At 51.9% G+C, this 23,633-nt stretch overlaps 4 protein-coding genes across 12 annotated transcripts; 3 read left to right on the plus strand and 1 right to left on the minus strand.

Annotated features, from left to right (window-relative positions):
• The first annotated feature begins 603 nt into the window (after positions 1 to 603).
• Positions 604 to 5,596, plus strand: CCDC28B (coiled-coil domain containing 28B). 3 transcript variants are annotated; one of them, XM_035308578.3, is made up of 6 exons: positions 604 to 686; positions 1,878 to 2,064; positions 3,801 to 3,967; positions 4,107 to 4,300; positions 4,500 to 4,522; positions 5,403 to 5,596. In XM_035308578.3, exons 2-6 carry the CDS (start codon positions 1,901 to 1,903, stop codon positions 5,455 to 5,457), a joined length of 603 nt encoding a protein of 200 aa, XP_035164469.1. In that variant the 5' UTR covers positions 604 to 686; positions 1,878 to 1,900; the 3' UTR covers positions 5,458 to 5,596. The 3 variants fall into 3 exon arrangements, 2 of the variants coding, with proteins under 2 accessions (XP_035164469.1, XP_054115061.1); XR_008482662.2 differs by having other exon boundaries at positions 4,107 to 4,522; XM_054259086.2 differs by having other exon boundaries at positions 4,107 to 5,596.
• TMEM234 (transmembrane protein 234) lies at positions 5,079 to 23,612 on the minus strand. 7 transcript variants are annotated; one of them, XR_013519907.1, is made up of 7 exons: positions 23,572 to 23,612; positions 23,127 to 23,278; positions 22,404 to 22,470; positions 18,050 to 18,142; positions 17,690 to 17,748; positions 6,316 to 6,509; positions 5,079 to 5,548 (listed from the first exon to the last, which is right to left on the minus strand). XR_013519907.1 is itself a non-coding variant. In XM_009000812.5 (6 exons), exons 1-6 carry the CDS (start codon positions 23,585 to 23,587, stop codon positions 15,779 to 15,781), a joined length of 486 nt encoding a protein of 161 aa, XP_008999060.1. In that variant the 5' UTR covers positions 23,588 to 23,612; the 3' UTR covers positions 5,870 to 15,778. The 7 variants fall into 7 exon arrangements, 4 of the variants coding, with proteins under 4 accessions (XP_008999060.1, XP_035164473.1, XP_008999062.1 ...); XR_008482663.2 differs by lacking the exon at positions 5,079 to 5,548 and adding an exon at positions 16,293 to 16,368 and having other exon boundaries at positions 5,870 to 15,877; XR_013519908.1 differs by lacking the exon at positions 18,050 to 18,142.
• On the plus strand, positions 5,886 to 8,881 carry IQCC (IQ motif containing C). Its single transcript, XM_003733394.6, is given in 6 exon segments — positions 5,886 to 5,945; positions 6,355 to 6,498; positions 6,708 to 6,960; positions 7,196 to 7,314; positions 7,435 to 8,086; positions 8,089 to 8,881. Coding segments are annotated over 6 exon segments (1,398 nt in total). The 5' UTR covers positions 5,886 to 5,903; the 3' UTR covers positions 8,277 to 8,881.
• On the plus strand, positions 9,274 to 16,827 carry DCDC2B (doublecortin domain containing 2B). Its single transcript, XM_078331091.1, is given in 11 exon segments — positions 9,274 to 9,551; positions 11,912 to 11,963; positions 12,406 to 12,482; positions 12,716 to 12,847; positions 13,140 to 13,286; positions 13,403 to 13,442; positions 15,626 to 15,734; positions 15,737 to 15,760; positions 16,264 to 16,341; positions 16,344 to 16,363; positions 16,597 to 16,827. Coding segments are annotated over 11 exon segments (1,038 nt in total). The 5' UTR covers positions 9,274 to 9,288; the 3' UTR covers positions 16,693 to 16,827.
• Positions 23,613 to 23,633: the final 21 nt, after the last annotated feature.

Consider the following 23,633-nt stretch of genomic DNA (forward strand, 5'->3'; position numbering starts at 1 on the left):
CCTAGGCCTGGGGAGTGGAGAGGGCTCCTGTCACTTCATTTGTGGCGAAAGACAGGCCCCAAAACTTAATAGAGAAAACTGCCTGGTGTTGTAGGGAGAGGGGTTTTGCCCTCAAAAGACGGTTGCTTACTTTCAGTAGACTGGGGAATGACACTGGTATCTTCCTTCAGGGTTCTTATGGGGATTAAATGTGCCTAAAGTGCTCAGTGGAGCATTGGGCTCACTCCATTGATGGCTGTCTTTGCTCGCAGTGTCTTCCTGCTGCTGCTCCTGCTGCCGCTTGTGCTGCTTCTACGCTTACATTCTCTCTCTCTCTCCTCACTGTCTCTCCTCTCCCCTGCCCCACCCCCTTTTCTGACAAAGCCACCACCATTTTGTAAGGAATTGTAGCTTCTCTCTGAAGCTGCCGGGAAAGGGAAAATCTTTTTAAAATCAACGTCACACAATCAACAGGGTCCCCTAGGTTCAGGCGGGGAGGTGAGATTGAGTGAGAGGAACGGCTTTGCACATGCAGGGATGCTCCTCCCTTCTAACCCTTCCCAGCTAAGGAGAAGGTCACTTTCTCTTTAAATGCAAATTAACTCCCTCCAGCTTAGCTTCCACAGAGTGGTGTTCCCGGGAGGAGAGGGCGGAGGGCGGAGGGAACTTGCACTGAAGAAGCATCACTCGAGACCCCAAACCTCCAGGTCAGTAGCCCCCTGAGGGAGTGAGGGCGGGGGCGGAATGACGCGGGTCTGACGCTCCGTCTTCGAGCGCGGCTCCGGAGCTGAGCGATGCGTTTGGCACATGGCTTTGGAGCCCGGGCGTGGGAAATAGATCCCCGGTCGCCCCAGCCGCTCCTGGGGAGCACAGACTCCGGCTCCAGTGCTATCAAGTTCCTAATTGGGTCAAGCTGCTGCAGGGAGAGGCAGAGGATGCGCTATCTCCCCTCCCCACACCCCCAAACCCTGTCGGTGCCAGCCAGCTGTGTGCCAGTGTAAATGCTTAAGCGCCAGCCCCCCGACACACACCCCAGAGTTCGGAGTTAGGCTTGGTAGCAGCAGCTGGAATGAGACTTCCAGAGGAGAGGACCCCAGCCGACCAGAGGCTTCGGGGGCGGGGCTGTACCCGAGGCGGCGGAGCAGCCTAGCCACAGCCTCAGCCATTGTCGGAGGCCCAGGCAGCCAGCGGCTGACCACCCAGCCCACCCTGGCTGCAGCTGAAGCCCAGCAGGGACTTTCCGACTGGGAAAAATGAAGCAGCTGGAAGAACACCCGGGGGAACTTCCGGGAGTCCCTGGTGTTTTCGGTTGGGGGTGGGTGGAAGAGGAGGGATGCCGGTGTCTAAGTGGGGGAAACCCACAGTGAACCCTGCCCTGTGTGCTGCGGCTTCTCCTACAATAATCCAGACCCTGGGGCCTTCCCAGGTGCCCCCCGCCTGCGCCTTGGCCCCCTCCCATGCTGATAGGGTTTGTCAGCATCTGCTTAGGCCACTGATAAATGAATGGGGCTTAGTGAAGACACCCCTAATCCTCAGCTGGGCCCCTGCAGCTCACCTCCATCCTGTCTCCCACTACATTTCCTCTACCAGCCCCGCCCCCCCCCCAGCCTTGGGGACAGGAAACCACAGCAGTGCCAAGATAATTGTGTCTGGTCCTGCCCTTTCAGGAGGGGCCTAGGTTTTCAGGCAGAAGGGGAATTATGGCGGGCCTTAGAAGGTCCTTCAAGTGTACATCCATGACCCCAGCAGCAGACACTGACATCTGGCTCTGCCCCTACCGTACAGATGAGGGGACAAGTTGGAAGGTGCCAGGGCCCTTCCTTTGCAGCTCTCAGGGATCCCGGGGTGAAGGGCTAACTTTGCCCCTGGCTATCTTTGTGGGGTTGCTTCCCTCCTAGGTGTGAGACCCAGACGGCACCCAATGGATGACAAGAAGAAGAAACGGAGTCCCAAGCCCTGCCTGGCCCAGCCAGCCCAGGCCCCAGGCACACTACGCAGGGTCCCTGTGCCTACCAGCCACAGTGGCTCCTTGGCCCTAGGACTTCCTCATCTGCCATCCCCCAAGCAGCGGGCCAAGTTCAAGAGGTGGGTATAGAAGGGAAGCAAAGCAAAGGAGGAGGGACCCAAACTCTGGGCTGCACTTTAGAGAGGACAGCAAAGGCGGTTCCTAAGCAATCATTGATGCCTTTCTGGAGCAGGCCCCTGAGAACTGAGAGCTCACTCAGACCCAGTGTCTACCTTCAACTGTGTGGCAAAAAGGCCAGGTAGGTCACTAGGATCACACAGCATGAGGATGTGTCTCAGAGGAGGGAGTGAGCAACTCTGCCAGAAAGTGAATGTTCCACACTGAGGGGCTTACCTGGCATAAATGTGGAAGAAAGCTCTTAACTGAAAAGTTTCAGGAACCACAGGTGGTTTGGGGGCTCAGGACTATCAGAGGACAGGAAGTGGTGAGGGAATACCCTGAGGCACGATTTGAGTTGTTGAATTTTTTTTATGATTGGGAGTTTGCATGCTGCCTTATGATGTGTCCATGTTTGTTCCTCACTAAATGCAATGTATTCTTTCTCCAGTTGTTCCAAATAAGACCACTGTGTTTCCCTGCGTTTTGCACACCACTTCTGTAAGAGGCATGAAGCTCAAGGCTGGGGGGAGAGTAGCAGGAAAGGCAACTGGGGAGGCAGGAGAGGGCCAGGCTGGCAGGGGCATTCAACTTTATCCTGACGGCAGTGGAAACTTTAAGACAGGTTGTTTTTTAGTTTAGTTTTTTTTTTTTTAATGTATTTTTTGTTTTGTTTAAAACTGCTTTTAAATAAAAGAGGGCTGGCTAGGTGCGGTGGCTCATGCCTGTAATCCCAGCACTTGGGGAGTTGAGGTGGGCAAATCATCTGAGGTCAAGGATTTGAGACCAGCCTGGTCAACATGATGAAACCCTCTCTATTAAAAATATAAAAATTAGCCGGGCATGGTTAATAAAAATTAACCAGCTACTTGGGAGGCTGAGGCATGAGAATCGCTTGAACCTGTGAGGCAGAGGTTGCAGTGAGTGGAGATTGTGCTACTGCACTCCAGCCTGTGCGACAGAGTGAGACTGTCTCAAAAAAATTTTTTTTAATTAAAAAAAAAAAAGGGCTGGGTGCCATGGCTCACACCTGTAATCCCAGCACTTTGGGAAGCTGAGGTAGGTGAATCACATGAGGCCAGGAGTTTGAGACCAGTGTGGCCAACGTGGTGAAAACCCATCTCTACTAAAAATTTAAAAATTAACAGGGTGCAGTGGCAGGCACCTGTAATCCCAGCTCCTCAGGAGGCTGAGTCATGAGAATCGCTTGAACCCAGGAGGTGAGGTTGCAGAGAGCCGAGAGTATGCCACTGCATTCCAGCCTGGGCGAGAGAATGAGACTAGGTCTCAAAAAAAAAAAAAAAAAAAAAAAAAAGAGGGACAGTAAGATATTTTGGGAAGAGGTAAGATAGCCCTTGTGGCAATAAAGGAGTAGCTGTCTCTACATATATTGAAGATTAGGGAGGATAAGTGATTCACTCAGGGTCATAGAACAAATGAGTGAGGCACTCAGGAAGCCAGGGATCCCCTTCCAGACATGGCTCTGGCTGTTGTTATTAGAAGAAAAGACTTCTTTTTGACTTCTTCATGCCTCCTCACTCACTCCGTTCCTGGTGCCCAAGGGAGGACCATAAACTTACCCCTTTCTGCTCATGAGTAGATGGGCAGATGAATTAGTGCATAGGCAGAAGACACAAAAGATCTGGAGATGCCTAACTGCCCCGCACCGTGTGATCATGGTCATGTCCACCCCACCCAGAGTAGGCAAGGAGAAGTGCCGCCCAGTGCTGGCCGGAGGTGGAGGCGGCTCTGCAGGCACGCCCCTGCAGCACTCCTTCCTGACCGAGGTGACTGATGTCTATGAGATGGAGGGGGGACTCCTGAACCTGCTCAATGATTTTCACTCCGGCCGGCTGCAGGCCTTCGGTGAGTCCTGGGGACTGGGCTCAGAGAGTCTGGGGATACTGTGGATAGGGCTGGAGGGCCTGGTCCTTGGGGTATGGCTGGGACCAGGGTCCAGGGTTCCAGAAATCTTTCCCAGGATTCATACAGGGCTTCATTCCAGGGAAGGAATGCTCCTTTGAGCAGCTGGAGCACGTTCGGGAGATGCAGGAGAAGCTGGCTCGGCTGCACTTCAGCCTAGACGTGTGTGGGGAGGAAGAGGATGATGAAGAGGAAGAGGATGGGGTCACTGAGGGGCTGCCGGAGGAGCAGAAGAAGACGATGGCTGACCGTAACTTGGACCAACTGCTTAGCAATGTGGGTTCATGTCTGGGTACTTTGGTTCCTGGGGTACCAGGGATGGAGAAGGTACATGCTCCCTGGGTGAAAAGGTGGGAGTACATGGATCCAAGAGCTCTGGGCCCCTCAACTTCCCCAGAAGACAGCTCCCAGAGCACTGGGGATTTGGCTTGGTGCCCCTCCTAACAGAAGCTTCCCTTTCTCTCTTTGTTGACAGCTGGAAGACCTGAGTAATTCGATGTATCCTTTCCAAGGAACCCAACTGTGTATATGTTCCTGAGAGGTCAGTTTCCTCCTCCCCAGCACCTGCCAGAGTATTCACACACAACCAACTTCCCCACCTCTTGCACTCTTGTCAGATTTAGCCAGATTGCCCAAACCCAGGTACAGGAATTTAGAATTTCCCAAAAATTAGAAGAAAAGTGGTTGCGTAGACTCAAGGGAATGACTCAAAAAAAAAAAAGAAAGAAAGAAAGAAAAGAAAAGTGGTTGCAAGGCCGGACATGGCGGCTCACGCCTGTAATCCCAGCACTTTGAGAGGGTGAGGCGGGTGGAACACGAGATCAAGAGATTGAGACCATCCTGGCCAACATGGTGAAACCCAGTCTCTACTAAAAAAAAAAAATACAAAAATTAGCTGGGTGTGGTGGTAAGCACCTGTAGTCCCAGCTGCTCGGGAGGCTGAGACAGGAGAATCACTAGAGCCCAGGAGGCAGAGGTTGCAGTGAGCCAGGATCGCGCCACTGTACTCCAGCCTGGCGACAGAGTGAGACTCTAGTTTCAAAAAAAAAAAAAAGTGGTTGCAGATGTTTTACTACTGATCAAAATATTTGCGAGTACTTTAGCTGACACCAGTCATGGCAAAGCTTGCCCGATGTCCCATCCTTTCAGCATGGAGCACTTATTTGTACTAATTTACACTACCACCTCACCTGGTCCTCAGTCAGAAACAGAGTGCACATATCCCAGTGTGTTTGAAGAGAGAGGGAGTGAGAGACGGCAGGCGGGGACTCCAACCTCAGTCCACAGCCCTTTGCACAGGTGAGGGAACTAAGCCCGTGCAGGATGGGAGACGGGTGGGAGGACTGGTCCAAAGCGCCACGATCCTTGACCGGCACAGCCAGAAGCTGCACCTGGCCGAGAACGCCGAGCCTGAGGAGCAGTCTGCTGCGTAGGTGTCCCACGCAGACCCACACTGGTCCTCGCATTCTCTTCAAACTGTGACTTTTTACGGACTCGGGCTGGTGTTCCGCGGCCCTCCAGGTGCTATGCGGGAGGAGGGCAATGGATGCAATTAAACCAGAGAGAAAGAAAGCGGCTCGGTGTCCTGCTTCCCGTCATTGCCTCTTTTCTCCCGGCCTCCGCGGAGACAGCCCAGCGCCGCAGGCCTTTGGTTATGGAGGTCCCGCCTGCGGGACTGGAGCCCCTTGCGGCTGTGGGAGGGGCAGTCGGGGGCTGGGGCAACGCAGGTCACCAGTCGCGAGGACGCCTCTATCCCAGACGGGAGAAGGTTGCCGTGGGGACGGCAGGGCGGGTCCCACGCCCGCGCTTGCTCGGCAGCGGCGCCGAGCAATGACGTACTGCGCAGGCGCGTGGCAGGCCTGTCGGGCCGTTGGCGCCCATGGAGAGGGAGCTGCTGATTCGGAGGGTGTTGGCGATGCAGGTGTGGGGGCGGGCGCGGGGTGCACAGGATTTTCCCTTAGGGAAATCATGGGGTCTTGTACCGGGACTTCACAGCCAGTCCCTTACCTGCGCACCAACCTTTGGAGATACCGGCCTCCCAACCGCGCTAGGGAAAGCTGGTACCCACAGACTCCCTGCCCTGCGCGCCCCCACTCCCACCACACGCTCGCGCGGAATCAGGGAAAGAGAAAGAACCTTAAGTCGAGGAGGGGCATCCAGTCCGGCATCCTCCCTCGAGCCCCCCGGAGCCCCAGCGCACAGCCCACCTATCCTTTCCCCGCCGCCGGATTCCCTCTAGCATTCGCCGGGACGTCCTGGAAGACGGTCCTCTGAGAGGCCCCTTCTCTTACCGTGATGAGGAACTTCTTCGTTCTCGTTCTCCACTCCAGGCCTGCGTCCGGGGCTGCTTGGTCCGACGCCAGTTTCAGAGCCTGCGAGCTGAGTATGAGGCGATTGTACAAGAGATCGAGGGAGACCTGGGCACGCTTCAGTGGACCGAGGGCCGCATTCCCAGGCCACGATTCCTCCGAGAGGTAGGACACACCTAGGAGAGAAGGGAAGGAGGGATTGGGCAGAGTGGAGCCCACCCTTCCCGGTGACAAGGTTTTGTCATTAGAAGAGGCAGCAGATGCACCTTCTCACACCCTAGTCCTTAACCCTCACCAGCTTGTCTGCCAGATCCTGGTGCCCAGATACTTGGAAGGGTTAAGCCCCGGACTTTCACATCTCTCTAATTTCTCAGAAGGCAAAATCCCATCAGACCTGGAGAGCAGGAGACAGAGTAGCAAATCCGGAGCAGGAGCTGTGGAACCACGTCCCGTGTAAAGAGTCTGAGGGAGAGGCCACCTGGGAGGAGATGGTGCTGAAGAAGTCAGGAGAGAGCTCAGCAAACCAAGGAAACCTCTGCAGAGATCACAGCCCCTGGCTTCAGATGGAGCAGAACAGGAAACTCAGCCAAGAGGAGACCAGAGACGCGACAAGGATGGAGACTCCAGGTACCTCTCTGCCAAGATCAGGGCAAGCCCTTGACCCTCTCTGTGCCTCAGCCTCTATCTGAAGAGTGAAAGGCTTGTGCTAGATAAGCTGCATTTCCCATCTTCTCTCTGCCTGGTTAGGGCTACCACATGGTTGGGCAGTGTTGGGGAGGGAGATTCCAAAGTCTAAGGCTAGGCCATTTCCTGGGCTCTGCTCCCTCAAGGTTTTCTCCTTATTTCCTTCCCTCCTTCACAGAAGCCACAGATCCAAGACTGTCATGCAGCCAACCTGAGCTTCAAGAGCTTCAGTACCACCGCAGCCACCTGGCCATGGAATTGCTCTGGCTGCAACAGGCCATCAATAGCCGTAAGGAGGTAGCACTAACCTGGAACTCTTTCTGAACATTTAGGGTCAAGGGTGGGGGTTAGGGAGAGACCTCCTGCTATGCCCAAGCAGACCTGCTTGGTACAGTGTATGTTCTCTTCCCCCAACAGTACCTAATTCTCAAACAAACACTGAGATCCCCAGAAGCAGGACCGATCAGAGAGGAGCCCAGTGTGTGCCCAGAACATGGGAAAAAAGCCTGTGAGAGGAACCAGTCACAACCAAGCACACCACTGGAGGACCAGTCCTACAGAGACAGGACCACTGGAGAGCTAGAACAGGAGGATGACTCCTGCCAGAGGGTCAGATCACCCCACAAATCCCCAGGAAGTCAAGCCAGTACACAAAAAACCACTGCTGGGGCTAAATGCAGAGAACCATGCTTCAGCAGGGCTGGACCACTGTTGTCAATACCATCAAACAGCCAGGCTCTGGGGGACAGGCTCACCAAAGGGCCAGATGTTGGAAGACAGACCTTTGGAGGCACCTGCCTGCTGCAGATGAAAATCCTGGAGGACCAGACCCCCAGAAGCTTAAAACCTAGGGAACATTGTCCCAGGAAGTCCAGGACACAGCTGCCTGCACTCTGTGAGGCCACATATAATAAAGAGACATCTCCCAGAAAACTAGACCACAAAGAGCCTGACTGCCGAACAGTCAGGACACAAGAGTTGGGCCTCTCAGAGGACCACATCATCTCAGATGGGACCTTGTCAGGGTCAGAGCATGGTGGCCTTGATCTCTGGAGGACTAAACCACCCAAGATCAGACCCTTAGAGATAGAAGCTCCAGACATGGAACCTCCAATGAGCCTAGTCACGAAGGACAGAAAAACCAGAGGACTGTACCATGGAGATCAAAGTCACCTAAGATCCTGTCTTCCACAGGGGCAGGCTGTACAGGAAAGGAACAGTGGAGGGGCAGGCCATGGAAAACAGGACCACCTGGCTAGACCCTGGGAAGCCAGGAGAGGACCAAGTTCCAACGGGGAATGCTATGAAAGGGCAGAGAGGACAAGACCTCATCCTACCTCCCTGGTACCAGCTCTGCCTTGTGCCCCTAACCCTGGCATCAGTGGCTAGTGGGGCCAAGAGAAGCTGGAGCAGAGAGCTGGCATGAGTATAAGGAAGGAGGAAGGACACACTTTCAATCTTCTGCTTATGGCTCAATCCAAATTTCTGGATAAGGCACTGGGCGTGGTGGCTCACACCTGTAATCCCAGCACTTTGGGAGGCTGAGGCCAGTGGATCACCTGAGGTCAGAAGTTTGAGACCAGCCTGACCAACATGCTGAAACCCCATCTCAACTAAAAATATAAAAATTAGATGGGTGTGGTGGCATATGACTGTAGTCCCAGCTACTTCGGAGGCTGAGACAGAAGAATTGCTTGAACCCAGGAGGTGGAGGTTGCATTGCAGTGAGCCAAGATCGTGCCACTGCACTCCAGCCTGGGTGAGAGAGCGAGACACTGTCTCAAAAAACAAAACAAATTTGTGGCTACCTGGGGGAAGTGGAATGGGAGACCTGTTGGAAATAAAGGTTTTTCTTAGATTCTGAGCCTGGCTGATTTCATCTTCTGCTTCTGGCCAGGACAGGCTCTGGGCCCTGCTTTTCACTTCCTACTGGCATGGGGCATTGATCCCAGAGCCAGCTGGGAGCCACAGTCCAGGAACAGATCTAGCCATCCTCCTTAGGGAACAACCCCTGAAGCTGATCCCCCATTGAGCTCAGCCTTGTGCTTTAGAGTCGCAAGGAGGCTCTGCTGAGTAAGGAACACTTATGTTTAAGTGTGATCTCCCCAGGGCAGATTGGATGAAACCCTGAATGCAGATAAAAATGCTCCTGCCAGAGGCTCCCTCTGCCTTCCTGAGTGAGAGGGCTGGACTCCACCTCTGATTGGCACCGTTCCCAGCCCTTCCTTGGTTGCCTGGCAACAGCTCTGTGTATCTGACTGAGACTACACTATGGCGACTGGCCGTCCAGCAGCCAAGAGGGTCATGGTGTACCGGAATGGGGACCCCTTCTTCCCAGGCTCCCGGCTGGTGGTGAATCAACGCTGCTTCCCCACCATGGAGGCCTTCCTCTGCGAGGTGACATCAGCCGTGCAGGCCCCACTGGCTGTGCGTGCTCTCTACACTTGTCATGGCCACCCTGTCACTGACCTGGCAGACTTGAAGAATGGAGGGCAGTATGTGGCCGCTGGCTTTGAACGATTCCACAAGCTCCAGTGAGTGGCTGGGGCTGATCAAAGAGCCTAGTGAGGGAGGTAACAGCAGTAGCAAGAACGTGTATTCAGTACGTACCACGTATGTACTGGCACATTACCGGTACTCACTGAACTCTATGGGGCTGGGGGGTTGCCTCCATTAGAAAGGGAAAACAGGCTGGGCGCGGTGACTCAAGCATATAATCCCAGCACTTTGGGAGGCTGAGGCGGGTGGATCATGAGGTCAAGAGATCGAGACCATCCTGGTCAACATGGTGAAACCCCGTCTCTACTAAAAATACAAAAAATTAGCTGGGCATGGTGGCGTGTGCCTGTAATCCCAGCCACTCAGGAGGCTGAGGCAGGAGAATTGCCTGAACCCAGGAGGCAGAGGTTGTGGTGAGCCGAGATCATACCATTGCACTCCAGCCTGGGTAACAAGAGCGAAACTCTATCTCAAAAAAAAAAAAAGAAAAAAAAGAAAGGGAAAACAGACGAGCCGGGTGCGGTGGCTCATGCCTATAATCCTAGCACTTTGGGAGGCTGAGGTGGGTGGGTCACCTGAGGTCAGGGGTTCAAGACCAGCCTAGCCATCATGGCGAAACCCCATCTTTTAAAAAAGAAAGCAAGAAAAAAGAAAGCAAGAAAGAAAAGAAAGGGAAAACAGACAAAAAAATCTGCCTAAGAGTACACAATAGTTGAACTGAAATTCAAATAGAATTGTGTGTGTTACTAATGATCACAGCCAAGATCAGCCTGTGGGAAGACCACTCTCCTGCAGGTTGAGCCCCATTTTCCAAAAGCTTTTTTTTTTTTTTTTTTTGAGACGGAGTTTCACTCTTGTTACCCAGGCTGAAGTGCAATGGCGCGATCTCAGCTCACTGCAACCTCGTCTCCTGGGTTGAGGCAATTCTCCTGCCTCAGCCTCCTGCATAGCTGGGATTACAGGCACGCACCACCATGCCCAGCTAATTTTTTGTTTTTAGTAGAGATGGGGTTTCACCATGTTGACCAGGATGGTCTTGATCTCTTGACCTCGTGATCCACCTGCCTTGGCCTCCCAAAGTGCTGGGATTACAGGCTTGAGCCACCGTGCCCGGCCCCAAAAGCTTTTCTTGCTTGGACCCTCTAACATCACCAAACACTCCAAATCCACCCATCCATTCCTCCCGACTGTGCTTAGGTATCTCAGACTCTGCCGTTAGGCTAGGATCATCCCCCATTACAGGAGAAGACTCTTCCAGGTGAGAGAAGAGTTTGAGTATCTGAGTCTGACACATGTCTGGCTTCCAGGTCCTACTCTTGGCTCTCAGCTGAGGTTGTTTACTATTAATGTAAGGACCAAGAAGGGCAAGTGGCTGGGCAAGGTGGCTCATCTCTGTAATCCTAGCACTTTGGGAGGCTGAAGCAGGTGGATCACCTGAGGTTAAGAGTTTGATAACAGCCTGGCCAATGTGGCAAAACTCTGTCTCGACTAAAAATACAAAAATTAGCCGGGTGTTGTAGCAGGTGCCTGTAATCGCAGCTACTCAGGAGGCTGAGGCAGGAGAATTGCTTGAACCTGGGAGGCAGAGGTTGCAGTGAGCTGAGATCGCACCACTGTACTCCCACCCGGGTGACAGAGTGAGACTCTGTGTAAAAAAGAAAAAAAGGTGGGGTGGGGCGTGCAAACCTAGGTAGACTTAGAATCCAGGCTTCATCCCTTATTTCTTGTGTGACTTTGGGCAAGTCACTTAATTTCCTGGAGTTTCATACAAAATGGAGATAAAATGACCTATTTCAGGAATGAAAACATTCTTGGGATATAGCAGGATGCATAATGCACTAGTTTCTAGTTTCTCGTTTTTTTTTTTTTTTTAGACAGGGTCTTGCTCTGTCCAGGCTAGAGTGCAATGCAGTGACACGATCACTCACTGCAGCCTCGAACTCCAGAGTTTACGCAGTCCTCCTGCCTCAGCCTCCAAAGTAGCTAGGCCCACAGGTGCATGCCGCCATGCCTGGCTAATGTTTGCTTTCGGTAGCAATGAGGTTGCCCAGGCTGATCTCAAACTCCTGGGCTCAAGTTATCTTCCTGCCTCAGCTTCCCATAGAGCTGGAATTACAGGTGTGAGCTGCCATGTCCTTGACCTTTAATCTCATGGTTAGTATCGAGACACCTGTCTGGATTTCCAGACTTACCCAGCACTTGCCACGGTAGCACTTGAACACTGAAGGAGTCCTAGGACAGGTTCAAGTGCCAATATATGTTTCTGGACTGAGATGATTGCCACTATTCCATGGGGAGGGTACAGTGAGCTGTACCCCAGCCCAATACTGACATTTGCCAGACTGTTGAGGCCTCAGGCTCCACGAGATGACCTGTGACCTCTCTGTCCTTTCAGCTATTTACCCCATGGAGGGAAGGATCCAGGTGGGAAGAGCTGCAGACTACAAGTGAGTCCTGGGGACCTGTCCCCCAGCCCCTCTGTCTTCCCATTCCTCCGGGAACTACCCTTAATTTGGTTTGGGAAGCCAGGGAAGGAGCAAGATCTGCCAGTTCTATGGGGGTACTTTGGAGCCAGCTGCTATCCTTCCTGTGGTGTGGGATTTTAAGACACTATTTCTTGCTTCTGTCCCAGGCTTTGACTTTATCTCCTAATTGTGGTTTCCAAAGGAAAGAGGAAGCTGTGAAACACAGATGGGGAGAGGGGGTGGCTAGAATGTAACTTAGGGAACATAGAAGCAACTTTTGGTGAAAGGTGTGACCTGTCTTATCCCTCCTCACCCACTTCCTGTCCCAGTCTGGTTCCAGCCCCCTCACTCCACACTTTGAACAGACCCAGCCCTAACCAAAGGCCCCAACTCTCCTGATTTGGAGGCCTGACTTGGGTTTCAGGGTTCTCCGGTGACTCGCCACCTGTGTGATGGGCCCCTTGGACTGCGGCTGCCTGCAGGTGCTCCCTGCTACATCCAGTGAGTGCCAGTGTCAGGGAGCAGGGGTGTATTTTTTAATGAGACCAAGAAAATGGTGTTGCGTTTGTTCCAGGAGTCTCTGGTTACTGGTGAGAATGTAGAAGTTCAGCATGTTTGATGGGTGAACAGACACCAGTGCTATGGTTATCACTGGACTTGTGCCACCCTTCCCCTCACATGTAGGGACTCCTGTGTCCTGGGGACACTCCCCCTTACCAGGCTTTTTGTCTCAGTGTGTTCAGGAATGGGGACCTGGTAAGTCCCCCATTTAAACTGAAGCTGCCCCAGACTGCCAGCCAGGATTGGGAAACTGTGTTGAAGCTCCTGACTGAGAAGGTCCAGTTGCAGAGTGGGGCTGTGTGCAAGTGAGTATGGGGGCTGGGAGGGCTCACCAGTCCCCAAAGAGAGCCTCCCCACTGGCTTCAGCTGTGGCTGAGGGTGAGGAGGCAAAAGGAAAGCATATTCGCCTACATGGGACTTCCTTGCATGACACGGGGAGAGGACCCTCTGCCCAGTCCTCAGAGGCAGGGTAGAGCCTGGATGACTGGTGCAGAGGCTAGAGGGCATCTTGGAATAGCTGCACTCACCCCTCAGTCTGCTGAATGTGAAGCAGCATTGCATCTACCAGCCCTTATCCTGCTCACCTCTCTCTCCCAGACTCTGCACCATGGAGGGGCTCCCACTGTCAGCAGGGGAGGAGCTGGTAAGTGGCCATTACTATGTGGCCGTTGGAGAGGATGAGTTCAAGGCCCTCCCCTATCTGGAGCTGCTGGTGCCCAGCCCTTCCCTGCCCAGGGGCTGCTGGTATGTATGTGGGAGGTGGAGGGGTAACAGGCTGGGCAGAGGAAGCCACCCCTGGGACTGTGTGCTTTGACTCCATGCCCTCAGCCCACTACAAGCCTTTCCTTTTGTTGTTGTAGGCACCCTCCAGACTCGAAGTCTAGGGCCCACAGGCAGGGGGTAGGTGACACAGGGTACAGTGTGGGGTGGGAATGGGAGTGACTATCTGACAACTCTTCTGGCACAGGCTCTGACCTTATTTCACTGTATCCTATTTTTTTGTTTTTTTTTGAGACCGAGTCTCACTCTGTTGCCCAGGTTGGAGTGCAGTGGCATGATCTTGGCTCACTGTACCTCCACCTCCCAAGTTCAAGTGATTCTCCTGCCTCAGCCTCCCAAGTAGCTACGCTTACACATCCCTGCCATCACACCTGGTTAACTGCATTCTTTTTTCGTTTATTTTGAATATAGAGATGAGTCTCACTGTTGTCCAGGCTGGTCTTGAACTTCTGGACTCAAGTGATCCTGCATCCTCTTAATCTTTTTTTGGCCGGGTGCGGTGGCTCACGCATGTAATCCCAGCACTTTGGGAGGCCGAGGCGGGTGGATCACGAGGTCAAGAGATCGGGACCATGCTGGTCAACATGGTGAAACCCCGTCTCTACTAAAAATACAAAAAATTAGCTGGGCACGGTGGCGGAGGTTGCGGTGAGCCGATATCGCGCCATTGCACTCCAGCCTGGGTAACAACAGCGAAACTCAGTCTCAAAAAAAAAAAAAATATATATATATATATATTTTTTTGAATATATTTTTTTTTTGAGACGGAGTTTTGCTCTTGTTGCCCAGGCTGGAGTACAATGGTATGAGCTCAGCTCACCAAAACGTCTGCTTCCTAGGTTCAGGCAATTCTCCTGCCTCAGCCTCCTGAGTAGCTGGGATTACAGGCATCTGCCACCACGCCCAGCTAATTTGTTGTATTTTAAGTAGAGACAGGATTTCTCATGTTGGTCAGGCTGGTCTTGAACTCCCGACCTCAAGTGATCCACCCACCTTGGCCTCCCCAAAGTGCTGGGATTATAGGCATGAGCCACCGCATCAGGCCCCTTTTAATAATCTTGTGAAAGAAAGATTATCCACATTTTCCAGAGGTGGAAACTGAAGCTCAAAACAGTGAAGTGGGCTGGGCGTGGTGGCTCACGCCTGTAATCCCAGCACTTTGGGAGGCTGAGGAGGGTGGATCACCTGAGGTCAGGAGTTCAAGACCAGCCTGACCAACATGGTGAAACCCCATCTCTACTAAAAATTACCTGGGCATGGTGGCATGTGCCTGTAGCCCTAGCTGCTCAGGGGGCTAAGGCAGGAGAATCACTTAAACCCTGGAGGCAGAAGTTGCAGTGAGCCAAGATCTTGCCACTGCACTCCAGCTTGGGCAACAGAGTGAGACTTGGTCTCAAAAAAAGGCGGTGGTGGGCCGGGTGCAGTAGCTCACACCTGTAATCCCAGCACTTTGGGAGGCCGAGGAGGGTGGATCACCTGAAGTCAGGAATTTGAGACCAGCCTGACCAACATGGAAAGATCCCGTCTCTTTAAAAAAAAACAAAAAACAAAAAAAACGCGGTGGTTCACACCTGTAATCCCAGTAGTTTGGGAGGCTGAGGCGGGTGGATCACAAGGTCAGGAGTTCAAGACCAGCCTGACCATCATGGTGAAACTGGTTTCTACTAAAAATACAAAAATTAGCAGGACGTGGTGGCGTGTACTTGTAATTCCAGCTACTCGGGAGGCTGAGGCAGGAGAATCATTTGAACCTGGCAGGCAGAGGTTGCAGTGAGCCAAGATAGAGCCACTGCACTCCAGCCTGGGTGACAGAGCGAGACTCCGTCTCAAAAAAAAAAAAAAAAAAGAAAGTCATTTGTTCAGAGTGACACAGTATTGAGGTGTCAGACCAGAACTCAGGTCTTCAGGACTCTGATTTGTAGAACTTAATGCCTTTTTGCTAGGTTGGACACTGGGAGAGAGAATTGGCATATTTGGCACAGTAGGGCCTAAGGGAACTTATTCCAGGCCTAAGTCCTCCCAAGAAATGAGCCAGTGAGCATGGGGCATGGCAGTGGGGGTGGGGGAGCACAGCCTGGTTTCACTGGGCATCAAGGAGTTCCAGGCACCAACTGCTCTGTCCCTGGATAAGGCAGGCTGATGGGAAGAGGCAGCAAGGAGGGAGGATGTAGGTTGTGAAGACAGATGGCATCTCCTTTGCCATGTTCCTGCATGTGTCAGGGGCTCTCTAAGGCCTCAGTTGGGGAGTAGAAAAGGTAAGACTGGCCAGCAACCAGGTTCCAAACCCAGTGTCCTTTCTATAGGCCCAAGGCCGCAGGGCACAGGTAACCCAGCCCTCTCCAAAGGAACTAGACCAAATTGAGCCATCCACTTTCTATGCCAGACCCCAGAAGACCATTCATCCAAGAAGCAAGCCCTTACAATCTCATTCCCATCAGGTGAGGGGCCCCTGGGGCTCAGGCCCTTCTCAGCTGCCCTTTGATAGTGACATAGGTTGGTCCTTGATATTGTTGGGGATGTCCATGGGAGCAGAATGCCCAGACACAAAGCTGGCACTGAAAAAAGAAAGAAAAGATAAAGGAGTTTGAGCCTACTGGCTCAGGAGACTGCCCATAACAAAAAAAAAAGGCTGGCCCTGACCTCATCATAACTGTCTCCAGCTCCCCCATCTGCATATCCTGTCCCTTCTTCACAGGCCTTGTCACACAAAAAGAAGCGCCTGGAAAGGGCAGTGCTTAAAGCGATGAGACTTCAGGGGTGGGATTTAGAGGGGATGGGGATGGGACCAAAGGCCCACCTCTCACTTCCCTGCCATCCTGGGAGGTGGTGGGGAAGGCAGAACCAGGTTCAGGGGAGGGAAAGGGGCTGGCATGAAGGTCCAGGGCAGGAATGCTGAGGGCTCTTCAGCCTGGCCATCAGCCAACACTGCCTCCCTCTTTAGGAGTTACCGATATATATGGGGCTCCCCACCGAAGAAAGGAGACAGCAGGGGCCCAGGAAGTAGCAGATGATGAAGACGCCCAGAGGAGCCCTTGGATCAGGTAACCTGTTGGATCCGTAAAAAGTATATTGGAATGGGAGGAGTTCTGAGCTGGAAACTAGCAGCCTGGGGCCCCAGGAACAGTTCTCCTCTTTTGTGATTGAAGGCAAATGGATCTCCTAACTTTCTACCTTGTTAAATGAGGAAGCAGTTCCTAATTTCCAGTGTCTTCCTTTCTTGGGGTCAGGACCTCCCGGCTGAGAGCTGGAGGCTGGCCACTTCCACTTCCTCCAGAGGGCAGCACAGATAGTGAAAGAGGCCTTGTCCCTGGAAAACCAGCCTGGGGCTGGAGCTGCTATCTCAGCCTCAGCCCCTGCTCTGCCATCTTGAGAGCCCACAGCTCCAGAGAACTGGGGACTACCACTCTGGCCATCTTTTGTCCTCAGCCTCCAGCAGCTTGTTCCTCAGGAGCCACCACCTCCCCTGGGCTCACAGGGTACACTGCAGCCTCCTTAGCCCTCCCCATTCTGCTCCTACACCCACCGCCCAGCCTTCCCTTCCTCTGAGCAGGGCAGCCCTGGCTGTGGGGGCTACTTCCTTATGGGATTCTCTGGCCAGAGAAAGTAGCTGGCTGAGCCTGGAAGAGGCCACAAACGTGGGAGCAGGTTTGTCACAATAAAATAGTAATGTATTAACCTCTGTCTACCACAGATTTATTGACAGCTACTACTCTCCAGGTGTTGTGCTGGGTGCTGGAGTTAGGTGGCGCTGGGGCTCACAGCTGCTACCTGTTTAAGAGAGGCTGGCAGTGAGGATTTCTGTCCACCTCATGGGTGGGGCAGGCAAGGCTAATAGCTCATCTCCTGCATCTGCCACTCTGAGGCACCTTCCTCCCCTCAGTTCCACCCCTCAGTCAGCCAAGGCGCTCTGACTGAGCCCTGGAGGCCTCCTGTTTGCTTTCTGGCTTGGTCTGTAGCTGGCCTTTTCCATGCAGCTGGGGTTCTGCAGTCCATGGAAACTGCCACCATGATAGTCCAGATTAGGCCACATAATGGTGGCTTAACTGGGGGCCTGAGATGACAGCAGGAAGAGAGATGCTGGGGCAGAAAGGTTGCTGAGGGTGAAGCGTCGAGTCTCCTGTGCTAAATCCCAGTAGGTGAACAGCACTTGAAGGTTATAAAACCCTTTCACTCTTGTTCTCTTATTGTGATCCATGAGGTAACTGTTATCCCCATAAGAGGAGGAAGCTGAGGCCAGAGATGGGAGGTGCTAGGTCCATCTGCTCACTGCCAGCACTTCATGGCCCAGGGGCTTCCAGGAGGCAGCAGAGCTGGAAATGGGTTCGGCCCACTCAAAGGGTAGACGGTTGCCCCTGGGTCTTACTCACTGAGCTTGTGATGCAGAGTGAAATTCCTGTCACGGTGAGCACCATGCCAGCGACTGCTCCTGGGATAATGGACAGAAATCAAGGGGTTCTGAGCTCAGCCATGCCAATAAGAGCTGGTACAGGGCTGTAAGAAGGGCTCAGATGGGGTCTGGTCCTGGGTCCCACCCCAGCCTCTGTCCCCAGACTGTCCAGGGGAAGGGAACTCTGATGGCCACAAGGAAGCAGGACAGCTGCAGAGGAAAAGGCAGGATGGGAAGAGGCCCTGTCCTCACCCATTCCAGGGAGATGGGTTCTGGGAAGGAACACAGGTATGTTGAGGCCCAGATAGCTGCATCCCACATTCGCAGTAGCCTGACTTACGTTTTCCACCAATATCTTCTCCAAGGGCCTTCCCAACAATCAGTGTGAAGATGATGGCCAGAGAATTACAGATGGGTACAGCTAGGGTCAGATCTGGGTGGTCAGAATGAAAAGAATCCCTGAGATGCAACAAATGCTTTTTTTTTTGAGATGGAGTTTTGCTGTTGTTACCCAGGCTGGAGTGCAATGGCGCCATCTCGGCTCACTGCAACCTCGGTCTCCTGGGTTCAAGCAATTCTCCTGCCTCAGCCTCTGGAGTAGCTGGGACTACAGGCGTGCACCACCATGCCCAGCTAATTTTTGTATTTTTAGTAGAGATGGGGTTTCACCTTGTTGACCAGGATAGTCTCGATCTCTTGACCTTGTGATCCACCCGCCTCGGCCTCCCAAAGTGCTGGGATTATAGGCGTGAGCCACCGTGCCCAGCCAAGAAATGCCTTTCTAAACACAAGACACTTCCCATCATCATCATTTCATATATTTAAAGAAGGTATTATAACCCCATCTTCCAGATGAAGTCACAGCACATTTCAGGATTCAGACCCAAATATTCTGACTCCATGTTCAGTGGTTCCCCAGGATTCCAGCATTCCCCAGGATTCCTGAACTCTGAGGTCTGATACCAGCCTGGTTTGATAATGAGAATGAGGTCTTTGCACTCAAAAAGAACTTGTGAAATTTCAAGGACATCTGGACACGTAGGCAGGCACCCAAATCCCAAAGGATGCAGTAGAGAGTCAAGTAACACCAAGCACAGTCACCATCTATTTTTTTCTTTTCTTTGAGACAGAGTCTTGCTCTGTCACCCAGGCTGGACTGCAGTGGTGTGATCTTGGCTCACTACAGCCTCTGTCTCCTGGATTCAAGGGATTCTCATGCCTCAGACTCCTGAGTAACTGGGATACAGGTGCCTGCCACCATGTCGTGCTAATTTTTCCATTTTTAGTAGAGATAGGGTTTCGCCATGTTGGACAGGCTAGTCTCAAACTCCTGACCTGAGGCGATCCGCCCACCTCAGCCTCCCAAAATGCTGGGATTACAGGTGTGAGCCCCAACACCTGGCCATGTAGCCACCATTTATTAAGCATATACCATGGCCTAGGTGCTCTTTGTACATATTTCAATTTTCATAACACTGCAAGGAAGGGATTATCACCATTTTGCATAAAGGAAACTAAGGCAAGTTGAGGATTTAAACTGAGGTTTGTCTGACTCCAAGGTCTGCACTCTTATTGAATTAAATGGATATGGACAAAGCAGAACATCAGCTGAAGCACATTTTGTTTGTTTCAGCCCAAGCTCAGGCTTTATGGAGTTAAAAATAAAAGAAAGTGTCAGAAGAAAGAAGCCTGGTACCTGTTCAGGACATTGGGCTGGACCTATGGTGTGGATAGAGGGTATCATAGCTCAGGATCTGTTCTTTAATTTTGAAGTTCCAGGGGGCTGACTGCCAATAAGCAAACTTGAAAAAGAGTAATGGAGTTGGCTGGGTGTGGTGGCTCATGCCTGTTAATCTCAGCACTTTGGGAGGTGGAGGTGGGAGGACTGCTTGAGGTCAGGAATTCCAGACCAGCCTGGCCAACATGCTAAAACCCCATCTCTACTAAAAATACAAAAAACTATGAAGGAACAAAGCAGGCACCAAAAAAAAAAAAAAAAAAAAGAAAAAAAATACAAACATTAGCCAGACTTGCTGGCACATAATCCCAGCTACTTGGGAGGCTAAGGCATGAGAAGTGCTTGGATTCAGGAGAAGGAGGTTGCAGTGAGTCGACATCAAGCCACTGCACTGCAGCCTAGGCGACAGGGCCAGACTCCATCAAAAAAAAAAAAAAAAGAGGGGAGAAAAGAAAAAGACTAATGGAGTTAACTTAAAATTTGTTGAGGGTAGATCTCCTGTTAAGTGTCCTTATCACATTAAAAAAAGAGCCACATACATATAAAAAAAGACCAACAGACAAATCAGCTGAGTTATCCATGGTAACAAGACTCAACTGCAGACCAGATGCTCACACTGGCTCCTCAGCACCCTCTTTCCCAGCACTCCCAGGCCTTGCCTTTGTGAGGCAGAGAAGGGAACTGTCCTGCTCCTCATCCCCTGGGAGACCCCGGCATAGAGGCATTACCCATCTAAGAAATTGATATAACAACCCCACCTACAAAGAGTTGTTTTTGTTGTTGTTGTTTTTCATTTTTGTTGTTTTTGAGACAGGGTCTCACTCTGTTATTCAGGCTGGAAGTGCAGTGGTGAGGTCACTGTTCACTGCAGCCTCAACCTCCTGAGCTCAAGTGATCCTCCCACCTCAGCCTCCTGAGCAGCTGGGACTACAGGCACAGACGACCAAGCTCGGGTAATTTTTGTATTTTTGTTGTTGTTACTTAGGCTGGGCTCCTAGGCTCAGGTTATCTGCCCACCTGAGCCTCCCAAAGTGCTGGAATTACAGGCCTGAGCCACTGTGCCTTGCCCAGAGCTGCCTTCTTAAGTTTACATACCTTACAAGGAGTGTCATGGCTGTTAAGGTCTGGTTTGCAGCAGTAGATGAGGGAAGGAAGCAGCATGGTGCAATGGGAGAGTGAGGGCATCAGAGTGAGGCAGATCTGAGTTTCCCTTGTAATCTTGGTTAGGATATTCAAACACTTACCTTGTTTCCCCACATGTAAAATAGTGATCGCAGTATACCATTTCTTTTGTTGGGTTGTTGTAAGATGAACTGTGATAATGCATGGATAGTCCCTGGCTAAAGTGGATGCTTCATAAATAGTGACTATTATTCTGGTTATTAGAAAGGATGGATATTCAAGGATATAGGCAGAGAGGGTGATGAAATAAAAAGATCCTAATATTGTAATGTGATTAAAACTTGGTGAATGGCTGACTTGTAGTCAGCTGGCCAAGAGTTCAGCATTTTTCCACAGCAGTGAATGCATGAGCCCAGAGGCTTTCAAATTCTTTTTTTTTTTTTTTTCAGACAAGAGTTTTGCTCTTGTCGTCCAGGCTGTAGTACACTTGCGGTGATCTCAGCTCACCGCAAGCTCCGCCTCCTGGGTTCAAGCGATTCTCCTGCCTCGGCCTCCGAGTAGCTGGGATTACAGGCATGCACCACCATGCCCAGCTAATATTGTATATATATATTTTTTTAGTAGAGATGGGGTTTCACCATGTTGGCCAGGATGGTATTGATCTCCTGAACTCATGATCTGCCTGCCTTGACCTCCCAAAGTGCTGGGATTACAGGCATGAGCCACCATGCCCGGCCAAGCCACCAAGCCTGGACTGCAACTTCATTTTCTAAGATAAAGGAAATTTATGTATATGGAGCCCTGTGCGCCAGGCACTCTCCTAGATGTTTTTCATTCATTCATTTCTTTTTTTTTTTGAGATGAAGTCTTTCTAGAGATAGAACCAGTAAGTTACAAAGGAAAAAAAAAAGGAGAAAAAAAGATGATGTCTCGCTCTGTCGCCCAGGCTGGAGTGCAATGGCGTGATCTTAGCTCACTGCAACCTCCACCTCCTGGGTTCAGACGATTCTTCTGATTCTTCTGCCTCAGCTTCCTGGTAGTGGGGATCACAGGTGCACCACCACGACGCCTGGCTATTTTTAAAAAATTTTTAGTAGAGATAGGTTTCACCATGTTAGCCAGGCTGATCTTGAACTCCTGACCTTGTGATCCTCCCACCTCAGCCTCCCAAAGTGCTGGGATTAAATTTAATCCTCACAATCCTATGAAACCAACTGTATAAAACCAAAGCTCAGGCTGGGTGTGGTGGCTCACACCTGTAATCCCAGCACTACTAAAAATACAAAAAGAAAAAAAAAAAAAAACCACCTCTACAAAATTACAAAATTAGCTGGGCATGGTGGCGCATGCCTGTAATCCCAGCTACTTGGGAGGCTGAGGCAGGAGAATCACTTGAACCCGGGAGGCGGAGATTGCAGTGAGCTGAGATAGTGCCATTGCACTCCAGCCTGGTCCACAAGAGTGACACTGTCTCAAAAAACAAAAACAAACAAAAAACCAAAGCTCAAATGAGGGACTTGCTCATGGTCAGGCAGGTAGCACAGAGTGGAACCAAGAGTGTGAAAGCCAGCACTTGGCACAGCAGAATGAACCTTCCTTCTTCGTCCGCTGTCACACAAGACTGCCAGGCTTCAAACCAACCCCAGTGCCTAGCAACATACTCAGAACCAGCCCACTGTGCCCTTCTTGTTCAGAGAAGAGGACACTAGGAGGGAACTAAGACTAGTCAGCCCTCTCTGACTGATGGGAATGAGGTGTTTCAAGCTCCACCCAACAAATCACTCTTCCAGGTGGCCTCAAACACTAAGCAGAACAGTTCCAAGCCAGGACCCACCTGTCGATGCCAAGGTGAGGTAATAGAGAAGAGAGCCACACTGGTTGAGGAGAAAGGGCATCAGGTACTGGAAAGAGGAGAAACCTGCATCAGTGTGAAGGCCTGAATGAGCAGCACTGCCTTCTTTGAGCTTCTAGCCTATGCCTTTTCTTAGAGGGAGTGAGGGTTATAAGACCCAGAGAACATTAGGCCCTCTAAGGAGGACCCTTCCAGGACAAAGAGGGAAACAGACTGAACTCTGTGCCTCTGCTCAAACTTCCCTCTCCCTCACCTCTGTTGGTTCCTATCCTGCAAGGCCCTGAGACCAATGTCAGCCCCTCCAGGAAGCCTTCCCCAAGTCCTCCATATACAGCCTCCCTCCTCTGAACTCCTCCCCTGCAGGGCCAATTTGAGCCCCAAGCCCTCCCTCTGGAAAGGCTCACAAATGTTGCCTTTCATAACTGGAGGAATCACAATAATAAAATATGAACAATGGTAGCCATAGATAGAGCACTTACTATGTTCTAGGCCCAATGCTAAGTGCTCTGTGTATCTCACCTAATTCCCGCAACTGCCCTATCAGATGTTTATTATTATAATCGCCATTTACAGATGATGAAACTGAAGGACAAGTGACTCTGGAGAGTTTCTAGTAAGTAGTGGGGCTGACACAGACCTGTTTGACCCCAAAGACCAAATTCTTGGCGGCAACTCCCCTTTGAGAGGGGACTTTCACAGACGCACCTCAATATTCAAGAAGAGGGTCTTCATCTCCTGTAGCAACTGTCGGGCCCAGGTCGGCTCATGAATCCGCTGCAGGCCTGCAGAGGCTCGCTTCAGCAGCGGCTGCGTGCCACCCCACAGAGCGGCCACCAGCACCAGAGCCAGCACCTGCCCTGAATGCAGACGACTGAGTCACCCTGATCCCCACCCCAAACGGCCGCCCCGTCCGCTCCGCCCGCTCCAGGCTTCCTATCCCCAGCTAGCCGACCCCACTTCCCTCCTTCGCTCTCTTAGCTTCGGCTGCGACTGGCGGCTAGGGAAGGCCCCGGGAGGCTGGGGAGATGAATCCAGGAGTCCGGCTCTGGGGTTGTAGCAGGGATTGGGGTTGGAGCGGGGGACGTGGAGCAGGAAATGAATTCGAAGTGAGGGTCGAGAAATCCATGAAGGGGCGGGGCCGGCTACCTACCCAGAGACGCCGCCATGGTAACGCTGCTGTCTTCTACTTCCGGGAGCGAGGGGGCGGAGACC

This window comes from Callithrix jacchus, chromosome 7 (genome assembly GCF_049354715.1).
Source record: "Callithrix jacchus isolate 240 chromosome 7, calJac240_pri, whole genome shotgun sequence".
Classification (NCBI taxonomy): Eukaryota; Metazoa; Chordata; class Mammalia; order Primates; family Cebidae; genus Callithrix; species Callithrix jacchus.